This window comes from Carya illinoinensis, chromosome 16 (genome assembly GCF_018687715.1).
Source record: "Carya illinoinensis cultivar Pawnee chromosome 16, C.illinoinensisPawnee_v1, whole genome shotgun sequence".
Lineage (NCBI taxonomy): Eukaryota > Viridiplantae > Streptophyta > Magnoliopsida > Fagales > Juglandaceae > Carya > Carya illinoinensis.
The window spans coordinates 13,455,589-13,483,104 of NC_056767.1; the positions used below are offsets into that span (position 1 = coordinate 13,455,589).

The window sequence follows — 27,516 nt, forward strand, 5'->3', positions numbered from 1 at the left end:
TGAATAGATTTTTACAAATGAGCGGATCTCTTGACAAGTTCTTTACGTACGACTTTTTTATGTCTAGACTAAATTCTACCATTATATGAGCAACCTATGATGTCATGAAAGATTGTAAAATAATTAATTATAGTAGATTTTACCCTCAAACAACCCATAGACATAACTTTTATGCCAAACCATGTACATCTCTGCATTGCTCATTTATTTATTTTTATTTATTTTATAAATGAGCGTGAAGAGCATCATATCGACGTCCAAATCACCAATATGGGACGAAAATCATTCTTTTCTCCCTTCCAATCTATTGTGCAATTACACATTAACAGATGTTATATATATATATAGAAGGCCCCATGTGCTAGCTTGAGAAAGACACGACACAACCCCTAGAGGGGCTAACCGTGCATGGCGAGCTTGTTGCCCACAACATTTGTGACTGGCACGGCACAGTCTCAACCACTAGGCTAATCACCAGAATAGAGCCAGCATAGTCTCGGTATCTCGCCGCCAGGAGCCTAGGAGCATGAGGGAAACCACCCATCAGTCGCCCAGGGACTTTTGAGACCATCGGTGGCCACAACTGAGCCTGTTGGCATTGTCTATCATTGGAGAAGTGCTTCTCACCCAGTGGCATGGCCGGATCCTTTGAACAAAAGCGAGCAATAAGCTGCAAGCATCGTCATCCCACTCGCTACCCGACGAGCCAGTCTACAACCACCATAGGGCTCACCGGTAGCCTTTGTCACTAACAAAGTGAACCTCTACCACCACTAGCCACTATTTACACCGTCGAAGCTCTCTGTCACTGGCAAAGTAGTCCTCCACCACTAAAGCAATTCATGTTGGGCATAGTGCAAGTAGAGGACTGACGCTGCCAAAGATCCATAAAAACTCGATGTTTGTGCGCCGACAAGATCGCCACCAGCCCCCACCCAAGCTTTACAAGATTTTTGTCACTAGTAAGGAGATCATCACCCACACAGTGCTACTGGCCAAAGTCCCTCTCCATTCTCACTAGTGCACACCACAAGAAGCTTGCTTGACTGTAGCTCGTCGCAAAGGTCCAATCAACGACCACTGTATAACTCACAATGATTTTTTGTCGTTGGAGTGGTGGTTCCCGACCACAACAATGTTCCTCTCCACCAAAACTCTATTAAAGCTCATCGCTAATGGTTCTCGTCGTTACGAGTTGTTGCACATTATATGTTTCCTCGCCATAGTGAGTTCCCTCACCAACAATACTTGCCGCCATAATTCCACTGAAGCTCCTTGCCAGCGGTTCTCGCCATCACGCATTGATGCCCATTACATGGCTACTCACCACTGTGACTTTAGTCCACGCATGGTTCAATCGTCACACTTGAGTTCCACTAGTTTCTCACCATGATTGCTCACCCAGAGGGTGTTTCTCGACGGTTACTAATCACACAAAGTGTTGCTTGCTAGTTACTCAATGCACAAGGTTCGCTTACCACATGAAGTGTCCCTCGTCAATTGCTCTCCCACATGGTGCTGCTTGCCAATTGCTCCCCCACAAAGTGCTGCTCACCAGTTTCTCACCACAAGACGTATTCCTTGCCAGTTGCTCACCACGCAGAGTGCCCCTCGCCATACATAATATTTTCAGAGTCATACACATGGAGTTTGCTCGGCAATACAGTCAAACAAAAAGTTTTAAAAAGAAGAAGAAAGAGTCAAGCTACTTGACTCGGGATTGGACTTGCCTCGGCTTCAAGAGATCAGTGAACAGACAATTTTCCTAGGCAAAAATTGTTTAGTAGCAAACAATCTCAATTAGAGAGGAATTGAAAGCAGCAACTAAATTACTCTGGTTTGTCTCTTTCAAACTTGCTATTTTATTTTCACTAACAAATTCGATTTTCAAATATTTTCTCAACAAAACTCCTCGAGGTGCAACAAGAATCCCAGTGGCTACAAGCTTTGAAAATATAGTTAATTGAAAATCACCCGTGCGATTTGGAACACAGCTGCCTCTAAAGCATTGCTTGTCATCTTAATTTGTTGTCATCAGAATAAACTGCTCAGTATCGCGGGCATCTTGTGTCCTCATCATTGCCAAAGCATGGTTGTCAATAGACATTGCCCATATGTCACCAGCCACGGGTGTCCTTCGAGAATGAGTCGACGAGCTCAACAACCACCTAAGATGGATTTAGGAGGTCGACGAGCTCCTTGACTACCTAAGTGTGGGTTACTACAAACAAATTTTTATATCTACATCAAAACGGAAACAGTAAACACTAATAGAAAGTCGCAACACGGGGCAAAATCCACTTATGCCATCGAAGACCAAAAAGGATCACCAAACACAGAAATACGCACACTTTACTAATGATAAACAATCACATGAAATCACCAGTACACTCAATTATCACGCAAACTTTGTTACAAACAAACTGTATAGAGACCCATTCTCGAAGGCCCTTATTACAAATTTCACGAGTTCTTCTTGAGGACCACTTATGGAGATCACCATTCCATTGCATAACAATGACATACTATAGACCAGTTCCTATAATTGCTTTTTCTGCAGTTTTTACATGTTACCTCCATCATGATTGACTTGAAAATTCTCAAGACCTTCTTAAACAAGTCGACCTTAAGAATCGCAGGCATCTGTTAGGAACTAAATTGATTGGGTCTGTTGAAAACTATCACTAATAATAAGGAAAGAGATAAGGTAGGAAAGAAATAAGGTAATGAAAAGATAAACCAAAAGAAGATGACTCAGACTCCTAAAAGGAAAATATTTCACAAGGCAAGTGAGATTCTAGCACTCTAAGGAAGGAAACAGATTTCTATAAAAGGAGGAAATCTCAACAAATGAGGGGGATCTCTCAACAAGCTCTTTGCGTACGAATTTTCTACGCCTAAACTAAATTCTTCTATAATATTAAGCGACATGTGAAGCCATGAGAGATTCTACAATCCCTAATTATAGTGAATTTTACCCCCAAACAAACCATGAACATAGGCTTTTATGCCGAACCATGTAAATCTCTGTGTCTCTCTTTTATTTATTTTTATTTACTAATTTATTATTTATTTCATGGATGAACACGAAGAGTACCATATTAACGTCCGAATCACCAACGTGGGCTGGGAATCATTATTTCCTCCATTTCAGTCTATTGTGCAATTTACACATGAACACACCACCTTTAACGCTACCAAATAGCAGCACCTCAATAGCTATTTCCAATCAAGAATATTTGCACTAACAACAACAAAACTAGCTCTTGCTAAGGCCATCATCTCATCTTTGACTGATGATGTTCTTGCCAAGATTGTCAGGCTTCATATGTCCAAAGAGGTCTGGTAAGCTTTGCAGAGCATGTTCTCTCTCACTTTTCAAACACCCATTATCAATTCGTGTCTCGTTTATTTTCATAAATAAGATAAGATGAGTTGAGATTAAAGTTAAAAATTGAATAAAATATTATTAGAATATATTTTTTAATATTATCTTTGTTTTGAGATTTGAAAAAATTGAATTATTTATTTTATTTTGAGTGAAAATTTAAAAAAATTGTAATGATTAGATTAGATAAAATGAGATAAGTTGACATGGGTTGTGAAAATAAAAGATCAAGAAAGGAACTCACACCATTTATGAGTATTTGTAGAAGGAAAATACTTTAGCTACAAAGGGAAAACACAAAAGTAAACTCACAAATTGATATGACTTAATGTGATACGTCAGATTATAAAATTTCTTTATTATAAAGTAGATTTAACAGATTTTATGAAATCACATCAGTTTATAAGTTTATTTTATATAATCTCTTAGTGTCTATAGCGGTTCTCTTTTTAGAATATGAAACGCTTTGCTGATGCACTTACTGCCATCAAACAACCTCTCTTGGATTGTGAATTCATTAGCTACATCATGGTTGGCCTTAGGTCAGAATATGATTCTATGATAACTTCTCTCACTACATGGTTTGATCCAATGTCTACCCAAGAGGTTTACGGACATCTCCTACACTATGAGATTTGACTTCAACAGCTTCAACTTTTTTTTAATATAACAAATCTAACGGCAAATACAATCTCTCGAGACTCCACTCATCGTGGCCGTTCTAAGCAGTCCAGTAACTCTCTCTCTAACAATCACAATAATTACTGTTCACGAGGAAGGGAACGTGGATATGGTCAACCATATAATCAAGCATCCAACTCAAATGGCTCTTGACCTATGTGTCAAGTCTACAATAAGCTTGGCTACACTTGTAACAGCTCGCTAGAAATTCAATTGTAAAATTTCTATTGACTTTAAGAATCTCACGAAGATTCTATAAGTTTTCACGAATCCATTAATCATATAAGTTTTAGTCTAACTACATAGTTAGTGTTATTATTTACTATGGTATCAGAAGTGTGTTTTTGATTATTGGAGATAGTTAGAAGTGTCAACATGTATTATGATTTGTGCCATTAGATTCGGAAGGTCATTTAAGGTCTTATGGCGCAATAACACTTTTTCATATTTTCGGATGAAACTTCGGTTCAAAATTGTGGATATTATTGGATAAAAATATCTTAAGTTAATTTTGTGGATATTATTGGGTAAAAAATATCTTGAGATGATTTTTGTAGATATTATCAAGTAAGAGAGTCCTACACTTAACTCTCACTTTAGGTAAGAGAGACCTACACTCAACTCTCACTCCAGCCTCATCTCTTCCATATCTCATCCATAAGTATCTCCAGCTACCCCTCCCCACAAAATTATCTTCATTTACACTTTCCATTGAAAGAATACCAAACACTCTCTCTCGGATAGCTTTTAGGTGTTCTTTTGCACGCCCATTTCGAAGATTTTGTAAGTGTTTTATCATAAAGTTTCCTTCATATAAGTTATTCTTTTTTTAGTTTAGTTTATGTGGATATCTTATTTGTCATATTTGAAGATTATTTGGTCAATCAAATATTATGTAAACTATAGAAAGGTCATTCTGGGAGATAAACTGGAGAATATGTTATAGTTTGAAGTTTTTGACCAAACTAATGGATAGATATTGGTCCGAAATTTTTATGGAGTATTGTTAACATGTATATATGACTATTGGTTGAGAATTTTTGCATGATTAAAGGTTTTGATGAAACATTTTCTTAGATTTAGAAACTTAGAAACTGGAAGAGGAAAAACAGTTTCTGTTTTGAGAAAGTTTAATTCTTTGGTGGTCTAAACCTATTCCAATGACTTTGATAATTTTATTGGAGCATCCTAAGCATCTTATATACATGTTATATTATTATTTTGAAAATATTTGATATTAGTTTTAAAGATATGAAATTTTATGCAAAGAGATATTCAGATAAGCCAAAGTGTGGATGTTCTTAGCTAAATTTATGTTTTGGTTAATTTCTAACCATGTGATCTTGAATTAGAAGCTAATATATGTTTTAGGACATCTTTTTAAATCATGTGATGGTTTGATTTGAAGATCACATCTTTATAAGTTATAGATCAAAAGGTTAATCAAAACAAGTTAGAAACAAAAATCAATGGAAATAACATATGAGAATTTTGGCTCTATGGAGTTTTAATAGTTGTGATTAGTTTTAAATTTTTCTACATTGACATTTGAGTTGAGGATAAAATTTACATGAAGCATGTAAATTTTGGTGACTTTTGGAATTAGTATACAAAATCCTTAAGTTATGGGTTAAACGGTCATTTTCCTACATGCAAAGAGTAAAATGGAAATTTTACTCTTTGAGTTAGTATTTTCCATATTTCAAATTATTAGTGATTTAGTACTAACTTTTAGAATCACTAACTACAATTCCTCATTATCGCGCTTAAGGTTTTATAAGAAACGTAAAAATCGAGGTAAGTTAGCTTTTTACTTATTAGCAGTCTACTGTGTATGTGTGCTAAGTAAAGGAACTACAGTATATGTATGTGTGTTATCATATATGTCATGCCATACCAAGTCATCACGTAATTGTCTGTTATACAGAATTTATTCTGTCATCAATTTTTATCTGTTACATAATATATTCTGTCATGTATTGCTGTACATTACAAGTACGTTATGCTAAGTATGCCATCTATTATATGTATGTCAAGTCATGTAATATTCACTGTTGCAAGTATGTCATGTTAAATATGTTGTCTATTATATGTTATACCATGTTACGAAATGTTTCTATCTCAAGTTGGTCATGTATTTCAAGTTATGTTCAAGTCACGTTATGTTACGTCAGGATTTCAGTCCTTTCGTATTCCAATCACGTTTCATCTTGAGTTACATTCAGTTTCGTGGGATCCACAACAACTGTGGCACACGAAGTATGGGATTACAACAATTGTGATGCATACACTAGGTGAAACACAGCAATTGTGACACATAGAATATATGAGGTCACAACAACTGTGGAGTATGTATTTAACTGCATTGTGATGCGTAGAATACATGACAACAACTGTGGAGTATGTATTTAACTGCATTGTGACGTGTAGAATATATGGGGCCACAACAACTGTGGAGTATGTATTTACACGTAGAATACATGGGGCCACAACAACTGTAGAGTATGTATTTAACTGCATTGTGATGTGTAGAATACATGAGACCACAACAACTGTGGAGTATGTATTTTTCATGTTAAGTCAAGTTTCAAAACAAGTTCATGATAAGTCAAGTTTCAGATCAAGTTCATGTCAAGTCAAGTTCAGTTCATGTTTCAATTTAAGTTATGTCAATGCTATGTACATGGGGCCACAACAACTGTGAAGTATGTATTTTTCATGTTAAGTCAAGTTTCAGAACAAGTTCATGTTAAGACAAGTTTCAGATCAAGTTCATGTCAAGTTAAGTTCAGTTCACGTTTCAATTTAAGTTATGTCACTTATGCTATGTTATACGTCAAGTTATGCTTTAATTATTTATGAATTTGATTATACATTCATGCTTTTACTGTCATCCATGCATCATTAGCCTGTGTGGAAGTTCTTGTTAACTTACTGAGATTTGTAATCAAATCTCATTGTGGTAGTTCCAACTACCATTCCTCCCGAATGGTAAATCTTGTTACAGGACCTGAAGGAGGATCAAGAGCTGACTAACTAGACACAGTTGACTAAGCGACGGTGCGACATCAATGTTAATATAGCAGTTAACGTAAATTACTACTTGTACGATGGAGTTGCATCTCTAGTACTTTTTGGATCATAACCATTTTGGATTAATGTTGTGATCTTAGTTGTTCAATGAGTTTTTATGTATGAAGTATGTTTTAAGCATTTGGGATATTTTCAATTTGGTACTAAAAAAATTATCCGCTGCGAATATTGCATATTGTTAGATGCATGTTAAGAACATTGCATCTTATATGTCATGAACGGGGGCAGGTAACCTTGTGTTACATGTCTCGATGCTTCAGATGTCCATCCGATCTCAAACAGAATTTGGGAGCGTCACAACACTACCTTAAAACACTACCATATATTTGATTTTGCCATTAAGCTGATTCTAACAATCTTTTTTTTTTTTTAAAATAAAGAAATCAGGCAGCAGCCACCCTAACCTGTCTTCCATGAGCCATGGTGTCTTGTGGCTACTGAATTGCTTTATTATATCATCTCAAAACTCTACCAAAACATCATCCATGCAAGATTTTCTTGTTTAAAAACTCTATCAAAACATCCTCTATGCAAGGTTTTCTTGTGGGTGCGTTTCGATAGTGAGGTAATTTAAAATTATTTAAGTTGAAATGTGAATAATAATATTTTATAGGTCTTATTGAATGTAAATAAATTGAAATATATGTTTGAATGTATGATATAAATTAATATGTGCTTGATTTTTTTATGAAAAGTTAAAAAGTAGTAAGTTTTAATTAGTTTGAGATGAGTTGAACTCACTTTGGCAACCAAACACAACTTGCAAAGATGATTTTTTAAATCTTTTCTATTTTTGGTTGTTTAATCATTTTTAGTTAACAAGAATTAATTAATTTTTATTGATTGTTCTTGTGATTATAGTCATTGAGCTACTGAGTGCCACCTAGATTGCTAAGGCCTGGTTTGAATAATAAGTTGAGATGAGATAAAAGTTGAAAATTAAATAAAATATTATTAAAATATTATTTTTATTTTAAAATTTGAAAAAGTCAATTGAATTCTTTATTTTATTTTATTTAGAAATTTAGAAAAATTATATTAATTAGATTAAATAAATTGAGATAATTTCATTATTCAAACCTAGCCTAAATCAATTTTAACGAGTTTAGTAATGATTTTTAACTTGTGAGTTGTTACTAGATTTTTAGTAATGCGTCCATACTAATATAAAGGGAACCGTAGACTACATGAATCTACATGATCTGCATGTCACTCAAGTATAGATAATTGTTAAGAGTGATGCTAGGTTGTCGCCCAGCAATGACTGTTGGGCATCCTACTTATTGCAAATTTGGCATTTTATTTTTATATTTTTTAAAATTTTTAAATATTTTTCTTTTAAAGAAAAGATATCAATACATTAAAAGTCACTTCCTTAATCATTAAATAATAAATAAATAAATATATGAGTAGTCAAAATAAAGAGGCAAACTCAGTTAGCATACTAACATTTCCGATTGTTAAACCGAATAAATAATATGAAATTCTGGATAAAAGGAATTTATGAACCTAAATGTTCTCTTTTCTATTACATTCCAATAGAACAGTTTAAATTTCAATAATGTATTAAGCAATGACTTGATTGAAATCATCTTTATTTTTTGTGTAAGGAAATTAGGTAAAGAGATTGCTCATAAATAATTCATAACCATATCTACTAAATGTGTCCACTCATATATTTTTATTTTTATTTTATATCTTTATATTTTTTAATAATTAAGAAAACGACTATTAGTGAATTTATATATTTTTTTATTTTTTCTTACTGGTTAAGGACGTTTAAAAAATGACTAAAAAAAAACCTCATTTGTATTATTGTGCTCATTTAATATGTACATTTGGTAGTTTCCCTACCATTGTCCTTTTGATAAAGAAGTGGGAAGTTTCAAACCTAAATTTTTCATTTAGAGAATTGAGTCATATGCCACCTTTTTAGCTTTAGATACTAAGAAGAGAGCAAGGAGCAAACCAGTAACAATGCCAGAACTTGATGATGGAATGGGAATAATAACATCATTAATTTTATTATATATATATATATAGCTTATCTTTTACTAATACGAAAATCCAAGATTCATGCCTCAAGATGCAGAATGAGGAAGTAAACGATGGTGTTAAGAGTTTGATAGTCTGATGACATATAGCCCGATTTTCTAAATGAAAAACTTGAATTCGAGCCCCAATCCCTTTATAAAATAAAAAATTAAAAAAGAAAAAGAAAATAAATGATATTTTCAAAGATTTTTTTAACCAATTTTTTTTAATTTACATTTAGAGCAATACTTATTCTCTCTAAACTATTTCTAGACTTGAGTTTCCACTCATATTTTAGCTTCAGCTTTCAACAATAATGCAAAAAAGAAAACATCTATCCAAAATGAACAATAATATTGCATCTGCCTTTTATCTTCCCTACATTTAACATGTACTATTTATCTATGTAAATATTTTTTAATATTTCTTTCTTTTTTCCTATTATTTTTTATATTTCTCATATTTACACTATTATTTATAAAATATAAAAAAGTTATAATATTATTAGAAAATTTTATTTTAATAAAATGAAAAATTTTAGTGTTAAAAGTGTTTGAAAATAGATAAAAAGTTCACAAAAAATAGGATGGATGAGTGTTTTCATTGTTATTTTCTTTTTAACTGTTTTACTGGCTTAGTAATGTCATTTAGATAACAAGAGATATTGTGTTTGCATTAATATATGAGAAATATCAAAAGATCTAAGAATATTACAAACTTAATAGTAGTTTAAAAAGTATTTAAAATGAATAAATAAAAAAGAAATATTTTTTGAATAATATAGAAAAATAATAATTTGATGTATAGTGTATTTATAAAAGTCATTAGTTAAAAATAAATTGATAATATATTTTAAATAACAAAATATAAAAGTAATTGAGCTCAGATAGAAACAAAGATGATGTAGAAATCTCGGACCCTGTTCTCGTGTGAAGCCAAGATAGAAGCGCGAAGATCAGGAACTGGAAGCGACACCGCGGATTTGGATCGAACTTAGAACTTGGAGTTTTTTTTTTATGGAAAATGCTACATTGCATTCATTCATATTCGAAGTTACAACTGTGACTTATCAATACAGGAAAACCAGACTATAAGTCAACTACCGCATCTGCTCAGGAGCTTCCCCGTCAACAAATTACTTTGTGACGGACATTGTCTAAACTTCTATACCTTCTCTCCTAACAATAGTCAACAGAGAAAGCGCTCTGTCAAAACAGAGCTAAACAATCTTTCTTTCAAAGAAGAAAGATACACCCACACTCCATCCTCCTAAAGAGGAGGAGTACATCCACACTCTCTCCTCTCCAAAGAGGAAGAGTACCAACACCTACCATCCTCCAAAGAGGAGTAGGACAAAAACCCACAATCCTCCAAAAAAGGAGTGGGACTCCAACCTATTTATTATTAGCAAACTAAAACAAAACAACAATTAAAAAAACAAAAGCAAAAAACTGATATCAGCTTGTATGCCCGTGGGCCCAGCCCAAGCCCAACCCAGCTTAAGTGCCCGTGGGGGCCCAGCCCAAGCCAACCCGTTAGGGTTGCATCGCCTGCATCCCCGGCCGCCACCCCCGTTAACCATTCTGCCCGAGTCAGCCTCTCCACCACGATGCATGGAGAGCACCACCGACCCAGGTGAAATCACGGCATCCGTGGGTAAGCAGCCAAAACCGCTCACCAAAACCAGATCGGCAAACTCCTTTGTCCCGGCCAAACCGAAACCATCGCCAGCCCATAACCACCGAATCCATCCTTCCACCACTTCGGCTAGACTAGAGGCCGGAGACAAAATCAATCAAGCCGGCGAGAAGCTTATTCCATACACCCAAACCAGACCAAAACGAAAACGAAAAAGAAAGCAATCTAGCCAAACGAAGAAATGACAATTCTTTTTTATTTTTTTTAATTTTCTTAATTGATATAGTCGTGAATGATATAAATATCATATATTTATTTTAAAAATATATATATATTATTAAAAATTAATTTTTTATATAAATTTATATTTATTTACTTTTTTTTTAAATAATTATACAATACTTACACATTCAGAATATTAGATCCTAATAGATATTTTATAATATAATTTCTTTTAAAATATAAAGAAATTCTTCTAAAAGTACTCTTTAATAAATCTTGCATTTTATTTTTTATTTTACATTTTGTTATAGAAACTTATTAAATATAGAGGAAACTATTGATTATTATAAATATTTTAAATTAATTTTTTTCTCTTGTTTTTATTTTTTATTAAAAAAAAGTATTAAAAAGTATAATATTTAAATGATACAAAGAAAAGATAAATAAGTTAATATATAATATATGGTAAAAATAAGTTTGTAAAATAAAAAATATATTTTAATAATATATTTTAAAAAATAGAATAAAAATTCATTAAAAGTGTTCTCACAACTGTAATTATATATATATATATATATATATATTTTTTTATCTCTTGTTATGATTCGCAGTTGTGTCGGTGCCCCAAAACTACCCATTTTCCTTCCGTGTGGTCATCTGATCAGACACTACAAACGTTGGTGCCACCAAAGATATACCCTAAAGATACTCTCTCTTTGATATCTCTCTCCAAAATGATGAATCTGAGGCCCCACCTAGAAGAAGAAGAAAAACGATTTGCAAAGTATGGGACCTTTCTGTAGGGACACTGCCTCCGTGGCCCACTCACCTCCATCAATCCACATGCTTTTACAAATGCTTCCCCATCTACTACACATGCGTCTCATGACTTCTTCCTCTATATATAGATGACATCAAACCACTGACTTTAAATACACCTTGGAGACTGCCATACTGTTGTAACCGATGGTTTCTCTTTCACAGTTTTCCTCGTTTTCAAGTCTTCCTTTTTATCTGCTGTTCTTGCTCCTATGTGCTGCCGGAGGAAACTCCTCTGCTTCGTCTACACCTCCTGCCAAGATTGGGAAAGGCTACCGTCTGATCTCCATTGAAGAGATACCTGATGGTGGCATTGTGGGCCATCTCCAAGTCATCCAGAAGAACAAAATCTACGGCCCTGATATCCCTCATTTGCAGCTCTTTGTTAAGTATGTGGTTTTTTTCTTCTTTTCTTGTTCTAAATGATTTCCATGTGTTGCTTGCGTAGGATGTTGTTTTCAAGTTCAACTCCGCCTCGCTCTGAATAAAGAACCCTTTATTGATCTTTCTGCTTCGTGATTCTGTACAGGCATGAGACTCAGGACAGATTAAGGATCCACATCACTGACGCAGAGAAGCAGAGATGGGAGGTACCGTACAATCTCTTGCCGAGAGAACAACCTCCGAAGCTGATGCAGACCATTGCGAGGTCAAGTAAAAGCCCGATAACTGTATCGGAGTACTCGGGATCCGAGCTCATTGTCAGCTTCACCACTGATCCATTTGGGTTCGCGGTGAAGAGGAAATCAAATGGGCAAACCCTTTTCAACTCAAGCTCTGATGCATTAGATCCATTTGGGAACTTGGTGTTTAAGGACCAGTACCTTGAGATTTCCACCAAGTTACCCAAAGATGCCTCTCTGTACGGCCTGGGAGAGAACACTCAGCCACACGGGATCAAGCTGTATCCAAACGACCCTTACACTTTGTACACCACCGATATATCGGCCATCAATCTTAACGCTGATCTGTATGGCTCGCATCCGGTGTACATGGATCTTAGGAACAATGGTGGAGAGCCCTCTGCACACGCGGTTCTGCTGCTAAACAGCAATGGGATGGATGTGTTTTACCGAGGGAATTCGTTGACGTACAAGGTTATTGGCGGTGTCTTCGACTTTTACTTCTTTGCTGGGCCTACTCCTTTGAGTGTGGTTGATCAATACACTTCCCTTATTGGCAGACCAGCTCCAATGCCTTACTGGTCTCTTGGTATGATGAACTTCTCACCCTTCTTTTAATTTCTCACTAAAGATTTCTTTTTGTGGGAATAGTTGTTCTTTTGTACATCCAAGGGCTTCTGGGTCTGTGACTTGTGGCATTGTTTAACTTCAGCGTTTTGTGATTAGGGTGCTTAATCCAATTTGAGAAATTTAGAAAATGATGGAATCTACCTGGTCAGAAAAATGATAATATTTTTTAATCAGCGAGTTTTAATATTCCTCGTGTTGAGAAAATTTAGAAAATGATGGAATCTCATTCTTTAATTAGTCGGTTTTAATAATCCTCGGGTCTGTATAAACTATGTCCTGTAAAATCATGCTACAGACAACATAATATTATGTTTTGTCCCTTGTTGATGACCATTGGACTTAGCTTTCATATGATGAGAGCAATGAGTGAGAAATTTAAGGAATTAGGACCACCTGATTGGTTTGGTGTGTTGGCGAATGCTGATTGATGGTTGATTAGTAGGGTGTTTGCACGTTTACCATATGCACGATTCTGTAGGGTAGAAATGTCTCATGATATATTAATTTAGGTTGGTGGGTTGGTCTCGTTTCCTATTTTACTTTATTGTAATTCTCAAGGCTTGCTTCTAATTATTTATTCTGCTGTTCTTTAGAAACAGCTTTGAGGTGAAAAACGTAAGGCCAGATATATGTTAAATTATCTCACTTTAGTATTTCTTTGCTTTTTGCCTAAACTTTTCGAGCCAAAAATCTTCAACTTTTTTTCTTAAATATGTACAAAGTAACTGGTGGACCCCCAAAAGGCTCTATAATTGCTTAAATCTTTGCATACTTTCCTATCCTTCTAAATTTATCTTCCCTACATGAGGTGGAAATTGAATTATTGCTGTAAAGCCTCTATCACAAGCCCCCAATGCTTGCACGGTAGGGCATCATTTGATTTGATGCTAATACAACGCATCAATTCTTGTATCGTGAGGGGATACTGCCTTAGATTGTGGAAGTGTACAACTGTAGTTGTTGTCCCCTCCCATTAAGTAGTTTGTTGTCGGTGGTGGGGGACACCAGCCATAATGCGTGGGGACCTAAGTTACCCCTCAGTACCTTGATAGGTTAAAAAAGGCATTTATGATAAATCTAATTCTTCCATTGCCCCATACCTTGAGTAAGCCTTGGTTGTTTTTTATAAGCCCATGTTAGTCTTTGTGGTTAGTTGATATTTTCTTGTAGTTGAGCTGAATTAGTGTTTGCAACTTGGCATTGGTTCATGGATGCTAGTGTGCTGCATCCTGTCAGAGGTCGGTTGTTAAAAATCCAATGGCAATAAATGGGCCAATCTTGCAGATTGGATAAGTTGGTTACATTTTCCATCCATGTATCTTTGAAAACCTACTTCTGTGCATATTAATGTTTCTAGTTCACTAGATAATGTTTCTGATAGAAAAACATTACTAAAAGTTACTGATAAAAAACAAAATGTTTCTAGTTCACTAGATAATTCTAAAAGTTCATTTTTAAGCTACAAGATTATGGCATGTAAGTCTCTGTGGCTTCTTCACTCTATAGAAAATATGGAGGTAAAGCTTATTATATTAAGGAAGATGTACTAAAAAGGTTCATTATAATCAGTTTCTGTGTAGCTTTTGCTTTTACTTTGACTAGTACCTAGCTTTTCAATTAGTGTTATTGGACTTGTTCAGCTGTCCTCCTACCTAGTTTATTCAAAGTTATTCACTAATTTGTTTGTTCTACTTCTATATCATTTTGATATTGGACTTGCTAATAATAATTAAGGTGCGATAGGACTTGAATCTCAGGTATATCAAATTAAGCATATTTATTTATCAAGAATTCTCCCAAAACACCCAAACATTTACTAGATTTTTTTTCATTCAAATTACAGAGCATATACTTCCATGAGTACTAGACTTTTGAATGATGATGTTCATAACTTCTTGTGTTCAAAATCTACTACTTGTGGAAGTTTATGCTTTGTAGTACTTGGCTTCGCCTATTTTAATAAAATTCTTATTTACTAATTAAAAAAAGGAAGTATATGCTTCTGTAATTTGAATGAAAAAACATCTAGTAAACGGTTGGGTGTTTTGGGAAAATTTTATATTCCCCTAAAAAGTTCTTTCATTCCTCCCCCTCCAAAACACCACGATAAACATTGTGGAACCCTCTTCTATATCATGCACATCATTGTTTTTTCTGTTTTTAACATATTGCATGTAATGTGTTGTACAATTTTTATACATTCTTTTTTCCATATAAACTCGAATTACTTCAGAATTGAGTTGATATGCTTTTCAAAAGCTATTCAAAACCAACCTGAACTGGTTTTTTGCCTCAACAAATTCCTAATTGTCAGATTGGTAGGAATTTTGTTATTCTTTGCATTCCTATCTTGCCTTTCCATGAAGTAAAATTCTGGCCCTGCCACCCATATCTAGTTTCTCCAAACTGCAAGAGTTTTGCATTGTGCCCTATTGTTCTCTCTTCCCACCAATTAATTTATCAAATGGCTCAATGATATTTAGACTATTCGTTTGGACTGCTTATATTAAGAAATTGAGGGTGATTACTCATATTAATTTCTCACTCATATTATTTATGCTACAGGATTCCACCAATGCAGATGGGGTTACCATAATCTATCTGTAGTTGAAGATGTTGTCGAGAACTACAAAAAGGCTAGAATCCCACTTGATGTGATTTGGAATGATGATGACCATATGGATGGACACAAGGACTTCACCCTCAACCCAACCAACTACCCTCGTCCAAAGCTTTTGGCTTTCCTGGACAAAATACATAGCATGGGTATGAAATACATTGTCATTATTGATCCTGGAATTGGCGTTAATTCCAGTTATGGCGTATATCAAAGGGGCATGGCCAATGATGTTTTCATTAAGTATGAGGGCGAACCCTACCTAGCTCAAGTTTGGCCAGGGGCTGTACACTTCCCTGACTTCCTTAACCCAAAAACTGTTTCATGGTGGGGTGATGAAGTCCGCCGCTTTCATGAACTTGTCCCCGTTGATGGTCTATGGATTGACATGAACGAAGCTTCAAATTTCTGTTCTGGAAAGTGCACAATCCCTAAGGGCAAGCAATGTCCATCTGGCACTGGACCTGGTTGGATATGCTGCTTGGATTGCAAGAACATTACAAACACTAGATGGGATGATCCTCCTTACAAGATAAATGCTTCAGGTTTGCAGGTGCCTATAGGGTTCAAAACCATAGCCACTAGTGCAGTTCATTATAATGGCGTTTTGGAATATGATGCTCACAGTCTCTATGGCTTCTCTCAATCCATTGCAACTCACAAAGCCCTTCAAGGACTTGAGGGCAAGCGGCCGTTCATATTATCTCGCTCCACTTTTGTGGGTTCAGGCAAATATGCTGCCCATTGGACCGGTGATAATAAGGGAACTTGGGAAGATTTGAAGTACTCAATTTCCACTATGCTCAATTTTGGAATATTTGGGGTGCCAATGGTTGGTTCAGATATATGTGGGTTCTATCCAGCGCCTACAGAAGAGCTTTGCAACCGCTGGATTGAAGTTGGTGCTTTCTACCCCTTCTCAAGGGATCATGCAAACTACTATTCCCCACGACAGGAGCTTTATCAATGGGAGTCAGTTGCTGAGTCTGCTCGAAATGCTCTTGGCATGAGGTATAAACTCCTGCCTTACCTGTATACCTTGAACTACGAGGCTCATATTAGCGGAGCACCGATTGCCAGGCCACTTTTCTTTTCATTCCCAAGTTACACTGAATGTTATGGGTTGAGCACCCAGTTCTTGCTGGGGAGCAGTCTCATGGTATCCCCAGTTCTTGAGCAAGGGAAGTCAAACGTTAAAGCACTGTTTCCCCCTGGTAGTTGGTACAGTTTATTTGATATGACACAAACCATTGCATCAAAAGGGGGGCGCTATGTTACACTGGATGCACCTTTGCACGTGGTTAATGTGCATTTGTATCAGAATACCATTCTTCCAATGCAGCAAGGTGGCATGATTTCAAAGGAAGCTAGAATGACACCTTTTAGCTTGATTGTTACCTTCCCAGCAGGGGCTACTGAAGGAGAAGCCAAAGGGAAGCTTTTCCTTGATGACGATGAGCTTCCAGACATGAAACTTGGAAACGGACGTTCCACTTATATTGATTTCTATGGAACCATGACTAAAGGAACCGTGAAGGTTTGGTCAGAAGTCCAGGAGAGCAAGTTTGCCTTGGATAAGGGTTGGCATATTGAGAAGATCACAGTGCTGGGATTAAATGGAAGTGGAGAGGCATCTTCAGTTGAGATTGATGGAAACCCTGTAATGGGAGCTTCCAACATAGAGATGAACACAACAGAGCAGAAGTTCCATGAGGAGCTGGAAGATGGTGATGGTAAGACGGAGACCGTGATGGTAGAGATCAAAGGTTTGTCACTCTCTGTAGGAAAGAACTTTGCCATTTCCTGGAAAATGGGGATCAAAGGTTAAGGAGTTGGTTGATATGAGGTTAATGACACCCCTGATCGACTTCCTATTTCGGATTTTCCTCCTTCTGAGTGTTTGAAGTTTTTTTTATTTTCTCACCGGGTTCATGCTGGAGAGGAGATGAGCTAAAAACATGTTCATCCATTTTCAGGCATAAAAGCCCCAGAGAGTGGGGTTTATATTAGCATTGCCTGCTAAAGGCCCTCCTTCAATCATGTTGTAGCTTAAAAAGCCTTAATGCAGATGACGATTTGATCTTCACATTTTTTCTTTCTTAATATCTCTAACATGGATGATGATTCTTCCCCTGCCCTACCACATAAACACATGGGATCTTCTTGATTGCTACGTCATTTCCTTTGGGTGTTTCATTTTGAGGGGACTAGAACAGTTAAATGAGGCTTTCTGAAATGACATTTTCAAGTGAAATTATATTCAGTTTTCTAGTCGGTTTCCTAGAAAACTTCCATATTAGTTCCATTGAAATTTTCCATGATATCAGCAAACTCAATAAATTTGCCATGCCTTTTCTTCCTCAATCTGATGTAGTCCCTAGTTCTACAACGCAAATGCTATCAAATGTTCATCCACCGGGGTCAAAAACAAAGATTTTCTTTTCATCCCAAGATATACATGCCACTAAAAACAAAGAAATTTCTTCATTATTGTAACGTTCTGATTGTTTCCAAAGCTCGCCAATAAAATGCATTCCCTGAGGAGGGCCAAATGTGAAACATTGCTGATAATCCATTGACTTTCCAGTTGCTTTTCATAACTAGTTGCCCTAAAAGCACCCTGCATGAAGACAAAATTGGAGCTTCTTGAGTCAGATTTCATGCTGGAAAGAGTCTTCCTTCTTGAGTTTGACACTTCCTCCTCCTCCCCCCCCCCCCCCCTTTTTTCTTTAGCTACATCTTTTGCAGGAGAATTAAAGCCAAATGTGGTAGGTCACTTCTGCCTGCTGGCAATAATAACTTGCCTTTTCCAGAACTCTCTGTTGCTGATGTGCTTGTCATCTAATTTCACTTTATCTAGATGAATAAAATAGCTGAATACTTGAGCTCTATACCATTGGCCACAACATAATGGATTTCCTTCCAACCAGAAGCTTCCTAGAAATGGAAGGCACACAAGGAACTCTATCTCTGAAAAATTGGAAATAATGTTGTAGGAAACATCAAGCCCTGCAACTTCATTATGAAAAGCTTTTCCCTTAGTATTCTCAAGTGCAACGTAATAGGGACTTCTAACTTCATCATGAAAATCCTCACCTCAAAATTGGTTGGAAGATCAGTCATATATTGAAGACATCCTTCACCCTTTGTTCCATCTCCCATTGGAATGTTAAGGCCTTGTTTGGATAGCAAGAGCCTTCCATCTCATTTCATCATATCCAATCCTATCTTATCTTAATATTCAAACACAATAAACACAAACACTTTTAAATTTCAAATCTTCAATTTTTTTTCGTATAATCATTACAACTTTCGCAAACATCTATACAAAATAATTCAATTTTTTCAAATTTTAAAATAAAAATTATATTCTAAAAATATTTTAACTTTATAATATTTTATTTAACTTTTTATCTCTCATTTTCCAAAACTTCATAAAACATTTCAACTCAAACAATTTCATTACTATTCATAAACAATTTTATTATTATTCACAAATCATTTCATCTCATCTAACTATTCAAATGAGGCAAAAACAAAATAACTCAATCAAAGAGGGGTCCTCTCCTAGCAGCAGGGTGAGGTTTTTTCTCTCTTGAAGAGTCTGGTCTCTTAATCTAGAAAGCTAGTTTGAAGAGGATATGGAGGAGGAGCTAGCAACGAAATGGGAAGCACTCAGCCTCACTGAGAAGGAGCAAGGAGTGGTTGTGATCTCACAAAACTCAAAGGAAAGAATGGTGCAACAAGGACAACACTGCCTGGTGGCAATGATCATTGCTGAGAGGCCTGTTAACAAGGAGGCCTTCAAAAATACTATGTCAAAAGTATGGAAATGGACAAGCTGGATGCAATTTTCTGAGGTAGGGAGCAACCAATATCTGGTAGAATTCCATCTAGAACAAGATCTGGAACAGGTGCTACATGGAAGACCATGGTCCTTCAATAGATGGCTGGTTTGTCTGCATGTCTTTGATGGAGAGAAGTCAGTAAAGGAGATCCCTTTCTCCATGGAGATTTTTTGGGTGCAGGCACATAATACACCCCTTACAAGCATGAACTCAGATGTGGCCCAACAGATAGGTAATGGCATTGGAAAATGTTTAGAAGTACAAGCTGATGACAGAGGGATATGCTGGGGAGAATTCATACGTATGAAGGTGGAGCTGGATATCACAAAGCCTATACAAAGGGGATTGTTCCTTACCATTGATGGAAAGAAATCATGGATTGATTTAAAATATGAAAGAGTACCTAATCTATGTTTTAGGTGTGGTTGCATAAAACACAATGCTCAAGGCTGTTCTGCTGCCAAAACAAGAAGTGACAAGATACAATATGGAGCATGGTTAAGAGCTCCAGCAACCAGGTCTGCAGATGGTGAGAAGAAAAAGTATGGTACAAATAGCAACAGGCAGGACCACAGTGAACAGCCATGGAAGACAAAAAAGAAGGTTAGGGATGACTCTCTTACCAAGGACTCTGACAACTCACCAACCATGCAGACACCTAACCAGACTGATGCAGACACCCCAGGTGCTCGAGGAGGAAACAAGAAGCCCCTTTTCACTCCATCACCTGCAAAAGGTACAAACTCTCCTGTTAAGGAAACAGTGAGGCTACCTATGAATAATATTACTACTGAGTATATTAATCAATCTGAACCGTGCCTGATGGGAAATAGTAACAAGTTAGGCCAACCAAAAAATGACATGCCAACCTATTCAAAACTCAAGTCTCAGTCTGCCCTAATGGACCAAGGCCACACTAATGGGCTTAAAGACCAGGTCTCCTCCCTAGCTACCTTTGTGTCAGATCAGGTGCAAGCACTGCATGAACTAAAGAAGAAGGCTACTTGGAAGAGAAAGGCCCGTGACAGAAGGTTGGACACCCCTCTTGCTGATGCAACTAGCAATAAAGAAAGCATCCAACAAGGCTCAAGGAAAAGACTAAACCAGAATGATCCAAATACTGTCATGTTACACGGGAAAAAAAATTAAACAAGAGAGAGTGGAACCAGAGAAGAAAGAGGATGAAGAAATGGTGGTGGCTGGAACCCAGCCCCACCAGAAGCTATGAGTTGTTTAAGCTGGAACTGCCGAGGGCTTGGGAACCCTCGGACAGTGAACAACCTGCACTTTTTAGTGCAATCAAAGTCCCCCACTTTTATTTTCTTAATGAAAACAAAGAGCAGCAGATCTAGAGTTGAAACAGTTAAAAGACTCTTACAGTTTGAAAACAGTTTTGTAGTTGAGGCAAAGGGGTCTAAAGGTGGCCTAGCCTTTCTTTGGAAGCAAGCAACAACGGCAGAGGTGATCTCCTAAACAGATTCACACATTTCTTTAAAAGTGTCCAATGGGCATGCACCTGCATGGATTCTAACTAGCTTCTATGGAAATCCTGTCACAGAAGCCAGAAGGGGCAGCTGGGCCCTTTTGGAAATCTTGAATCCTGGTGCAATTTTAGGTTGGCTTTGTGTTGGACATTTTAATGAAATTCTTCATTTTGCTGAGAAAAAAGGAGGCCCTGTAAGACCACAAAAACAAATAGAAAGCTTCCAAAATGCAATTGATAATTGTGGTCTTTTTGATATGGGGTACATTGGTAACAAATTCACGTGGAACAATGGGAGACAAGGACCAGCTTTCATAAAGGAAAGGCTGGACAGGGCCTTTTGTAATGGAAGATGGTCAGATCTTTACACTGATGCAAGGGTTCACATACTCCCAACCCTTAACTCTGACCATAGTCCATTATGGACCACCTATGATCAACTTCCAAGTCCAGCCCCCTCAGCCAATAAGCCCTTCAGATTTGAAGCAAAGTAGTTACTTGATGAAGAGTGCCACCAACAAGTAGAACCCTCATGGAAAACTCCCAGATTTACCAGAGGCAAGATGGAATACGTGATAGCAAGGCTTCAGCTATGTAAGGAACAACTGATCAAGTGGAGTGGCAAAAGGTTTGGAAACACTAGAAAAGAGATAAAAGGCAAGATGGAAGCACTAGCTCAGCTCCAAAACAGAAACTAAGGGGAATTAAATGAGCAAATAAGACACCTTCAGAGAGATATAAATGCAGGCCTAGAGGAGGAAAACATCAAGTGGAAGTAAAGAGCCAAGAAAAAATGGTTGAAGGAGGGAGACAGAAACACCAAGTTCTTCCACCAAGCAGCCACACATAGAAGGAGAACAAACCTCATTAGAGGAATTCTTGACAACTAGGACCAACTGATAGACTCAACAGAAGGGATCAATGGTCTCTTTCAAGCCTACTACACTGAGCTTTTCACCTCTTCGAGGCCCAACTTAGAATCTGAATGTGTTTTTTTCTTTGGAAGCTAAAGTTACAGATTTACATAATGTGCAACTAACCAAAGCTTATACTAGACAGGTAGAAGAGGCAATTTTTCACATAGAGGGACTGAGCTCACAAGGACCCGATGGCTTCCCTGCCATTTTCTATCAAAAACACTGGAGTATTGTGGGGGATTAAGTCACAGAAGCTGTTCTCAATGTACTGAACTCTGAAGGTAGCCTGGAAGGGATCAACAATACCCTCATTACCTTAATACCAAAGAAGAAGGAGGCTTCAAGGGTAACAGACTTTAGACCTATATCACTATGCAATGTAATCTATAAGATCATCTCCAAGATGGTTACAAATAGATTAAAGAAAGTTCTGCCCTGTATTATTTCACCTTCCAATCAGCCTTCATTCCTTCTAGACTAATTTCTGATAACATAGTGATGGCCTTTGAGGCTCTACATACTATGAAGTGTAAAATGATAGGAAAAGAAGGTTACATGGCACTCAAACTTGACATGAGCAAGGCGTATGATCGAGTAGAGTGGAGCTTTCTCAGAGCAATTCTCTACAAAATGGGTTTTTGCAATAAATGGGTTGAAATGGTGATGAATTGTGTAGAGACAGTCAAGTACTCCCTCATTGTGAATGGAACAGCTCAACCTCAATTCTCTCCATCCCGAGGTATAAGGCAGGGTGACCCTCTATCACCCTACCTTTTCATCATATGCGCAGAGGCTTTGAGCAACTTACTTACTAAAGCTGAGGAAAACAGGCATTTACATGGTATCCCAGTAGCCAGAGGTAAGCTAAAAGTTTCTCACCTCTTCTTTGCGGATGATAGTCTGGTTTTTTGCAAAGCACAAGCTGAAGAATGGGTTAGGTTGATTAGATTGTTGAAATGCTATGAGATGGCCTCGGGGCAAAGGCTGAATATTGAGAAAACATCAACTATGTTTAGCAAAAATACAGCAAGAATTACTCCGGATTATATCACTTCAATTGCAGGGGTGAGAACAGCAATGCCATATGAGAGATACTTGGGATTACCCTCAGTGGTGGGTCAACACAAGGTCAAAACATTCAAGGCCATTCTTGACAATATTAAACAGAAATTGAATAGCAAGTTTACCAAACCTCTCACTTTGGCAGGGAAAGAGATTTACCTCAAAGTAGTTGTACAAGCACTGCCAACCTTCACAATGAGTGTGTTCAAACTGCCCCTAAGCGTACTACAAGCAATCAACAGTGCTATGGCCAATTTTTGGTGGGGTCAACAAGAAAAAGGAAACAAAATCCACTGGATATCTTGGAAGAAGATGGGGCATTCGAAGAGTGATGGTGGACTAGGTTTTAGAGATCTAGAAATTTTCAACAAAGCTCTTCTCTCAAAGCAATGTTGGAGAATTCTTCAGGATCCCAATTCACTGGCAGCACAGGTGATTAAAGCAAATTATTTCCCTAAATCCTCTTTTCTACTAGCCAAGGTGGGATCAAAACCATCCTATGTGTGGAGGAGTCTACTAGCTGCCAGACATGTGGTTGAAAAGGAGTCCTATTGGAGAATTGGCACAGGGGAGAAAACTCAAATATGGCAAGACAAATGGATCCTCAAGCCTGCACCCACCAAGCCTTCGAGCACCTAGAAAATACTTGGACCAAATGCCACTGTTTCAGAACTTATTGACCCTCAAAACAAGTGTTGGAAATCTGAGCTAGTCAAGGATATTTTTGACAAAGAGGAAGCTACCATAATTCTTAAAACACCAATAAGTACTCTCAGAATAGAAGACAAGCTAATATGGAAGGGCTCAAAAGGACTTTTCTCTGTTCGAAGTGCTTATCACCTGGAAAAATCAAAGGAGAAAGCAACCAAGGGTCAAGCATCATTGAGCACCAATGCCAACTTTATATAGAAGAAACTCTGGAAACTTGAAATCACCCCAAATGAGAGAATGTTCCTCTGGCGTGCATGCCAAGAAGCCCTCCCAACCCAATCCAACCTCTACAAAAGGAAAGTGGTGTCAAACCCTTTGTGTCCTATATGCCAGAGAGAGGAAGAAAGCTCAGCACATGTCCTATGGTCGTGTGAAGCTGCCAGGGATGTGTGGGGACAATGCTCAAGAAGACTACAAAAGTGCTCACTAACTCACATTCCCATGATATATCTTCTAGAAAAGCTGTTTCAGAATCTCAATGAAGAAGAACTCAAAGAATTCTCTATAGTTGCACGGATGTTGTGGCTTAGGAGAAATGCATACATTTTCAACCAAGAGTTCTAGCCGCCAAAGAAAATCCTTAGAGAGTGGGTGACAGAGCACAACTGGAACAAGGGGAACCAGGAGAGGTTAACAAGCAGGAGAACATGAAGGCCACCACAGCTACTAGTGGGACTGACTGGAGGCAACCACCTCAGGACTGGTTTAAAGTTAACTGGGATGGGGCTATAAATAAGGCACAAGGTACAGTTGGGGTTGGGGTGGTCATAAGGGACAGTCAAGGCATGGTCATTGCAACTCAAAGACAAAGGAAATCCCTCTTCACAGAGCCTCTTTTGGCCGAATCCTATGGAGCTCTAATTGCTGTCAATTTTGCATGGGACTTGGGGCTAGCAAATATTATACTGGAAGGGGATTCACTTCAAGTTGTACAAGCACTGAAGAAGGACCAGGAAGCATGGTGCAGCTCTAGCATGTTCCTCTTTAAAGCTAAATTAGGTCTTTCAAAGTTTGCAAGGTGGGAAGTCTCTCATGTTAGGAGAGACGGGAATATTATAGCTCACCTTCTTGCAAAGAATGCTCTTTCCATTTTAGATTATATTACTACTATGGAGGAATACCGTCTATGTATTTTACGCTCTTTGGAATGAAAGGATCAAAAGGTTGTTATGCCTTCAAAAAAAAAAAAAAACTATTCAAATGAGGCTAAGAAAGTCCATGCCAATTATGTAGTACCCAACCTCACCATATGGGCTGCCTATAATATAATCCCTCTTTTATCCCATTGTGTTTCAAGGACTCTATTGGGATTGATGACCATGTTGAACTCATGTAATTCTCTTTCATCTCCCACCTCTTTTACTCTTTAAAAGAAAAACTTTGGCTTAAGAGAGGCATGAGGTTTGTAACCTGTCCCGCGACGTGACATGACAACCTTTTTTTCCCCTTTTAGCAATAATGTTCTCTATATGGTATGGGAAGATTATTATAATTTTTTGAAACAAAAATGGGATATTTGGATAGAGATTAGATCCTTGAAGATTATTATGCTTAGATCTTTTTAAGTGAAAGGAACTATGGCGTAGAAGAGTAATGTTATTTATCATTTCAATTCTTATTATCTTCTCATCATCTTATGATGTGACATTTGATGATTTGAGACTATTTATTATATTTTATTTGTAAAATTATCATTTAATATCACATCATAAAATGATGTGAGAATGATGAAAAATAGATGATGAATAGATTTTTTTGACGTAGACTTAGGTATCCAAACTCTCTCTCATCCCATTATAGATGAAATGGATTTCACTCTCTTCATATGGGAATGTGTTTTTATTTCAAACGGACATATATGACTTCTTCTTTTTATGGGAAAGAAAGTAAATGAACGTGTTCTAAATTATTAGTAACAAAAGAATAAAGAAAATATTTCAAGCATTATATATAGTTTTTGTTCTGTAAATGGAAAGAAAAATACGGTTTAAGGTAATTTTCATTCCTTCTGATTTTCCTAAATTTTAAATCTTATTGAAAAAGTAATACAATTTTAAGGAAAACTTTACATATCACATTCTCATCCAATTTTCATCCTACTATGATGAGGTGGCATTGTCTAATAACTTTTAACATTTTATTTAAAATAATAATGGATGATCTAAGATTAATATAATTGTTATATTTTACATAGTAAGATGATACGTAGCATTACTCTTTGTAAAATTATTAATAATTATTATATAATGTCAAAAATTAAGTCTACATGAAAACCTTACACTTTTAAGAATCTTATCAGATTTCTAATCATTATTGTGAGAATCGTGCAAGTACAAGGAGAAAGAACATTTTCTAAAGTCAAGTGAAAGGTAAAGAAGATAGCATTTCCTTTGAAAGATGAAAGATGAGGTAGAGGTAGTTTGCAAAGTGCATATAATCCAATAGAGCAAGCAACACAATGTAGAAAACCTAGCAGACACATCTTAGCACATGATGTAACAAATGACTTTTCATCCCATGCCGGGCAAGCAAGTACCAATGCGAAGAATGAAAGGAGCTAAAGAAGCTAGTAGTTATAAAAAAAAGGTGTCATTCATACAACTAACTAGACGAAGGGCAAGATACGAGCATAAGGCTAGCAACGTCAAGGATAAGACTGATATAGACATCAAAGCTTTTTGGATAATACGGAAATGCTCAAAAGGTAGAAATATTGTACATAAAGACCCATACTTCACCTGAAAGCTTACATTTGGAGTGCGTTTGCAGAAGAAAGGTCACGACCTACAGATCATATCATTTGAGCCCAGAAATATGGTCTAGTACCACATGGGAGATCCACATTCGAGGAGGTACTATGGATTGGACTAAAGACAAGCCACAAGAACGTGTGTGCCTTGTCTTGTCAATCTGTCTCTATCATCTTACAAATGAACAACTGGGACTAAATGGCTCATATTCAGGCACATCAATTAGTCAGAAGGACACCTGATGATCCTACCCTAAAAATGGCAGAAGGTAAAAGTCAAAATCTCACTTTTGAGATAATAAGTGTTCGAGTCTTTTTGAAGTTGGAGTGTTTGAAGGAAACACATAACTTCGGATGGAGCCGCGAAAGGAGCAGTGCCAAATTGCCAATGTAATCGTAGTGTTTCTAATACTATGAGATAAGTTAGTTTCTAAGATAGTACTAGGAAATGTGAGGTAAATGTCGTGGGTATGTTATGAATTATATCATTGCATATTTTGTATCTTTCCCCTTTTTGTTCATGAATTAATAAATATTTTCATACACTATGTTTATAAATATTTTTACATTGTGATTTTGAGATCATAACATTTGAATGGTTAGGATTTGTGATGTGGTGAATTCAAGTATGTGTGAGTCTTACCGACTGTTAATCATCATGGATAGATTGAGGATTCCCTAGGCCATTCGTACGAAATATTACCACAAGTTTCATATTGATAGAGAGTGTGTCCCTATGATGATCGGGGTGGAACACTTTTATACTGGTCTCACTTGATAGATGGGTCAAGAGATTCCCTAGGCGTCTGATGTGTGGTGTCTTCGAGTTAGTTGACTGGGTCAAATGTGTCCCCGATGCAATGTGTACATTTTGGCGTGTGTATTGGATTATTTGAAACAGGCGAATTAGCTTGCATGTTGATCAAATGGGAGTGGTTTCATCTGCTTGGCATTATAGATGATTTGAAATAGGCAAATTAGCTTGCACGTTGGTCGGGTGA

General features: G+C 36.8%; 2 protein-coding genes across 2 annotated transcripts; both read left to right on the plus strand.

The window, feature by feature from the left end:
* The first annotated feature begins 11,974 nt into the window (after positions 1-11,974).
* On the plus strand, positions 11,975-17,831 carry LOC122299211 (alpha-xylosidase 1-like). Its single transcript, XM_043109285.1, has 3 exons — positions 11,975-12,264; positions 12,405-13,087; positions 15,694-17,831. Exons 1-3 carry the CDS (start codon positions 12,023-12,025, stop codon positions 17,571-17,573), a joined length of 2,805 nt encoding a protein of 934 aa, XP_042965219.1. The 5' UTR covers positions 11,975-12,022; the 3' UTR covers positions 17,574-17,831.
* Positions 17,832-24,413: 6,582 nt separating this feature from the next.
* LOC122298843 lies at positions 24,414-24,917 on the plus strand. Its single transcript, XM_043108689.1, has one exon. It carries the CDS (start codon positions 24,414-24,416, stop codon positions 24,915-24,917), a length of 504 nt encoding a protein of 167 aa, XP_042964623.1.
* The last annotated feature ends 2,599 nt before the right edge of the window (positions 24,918-27,516 follow it).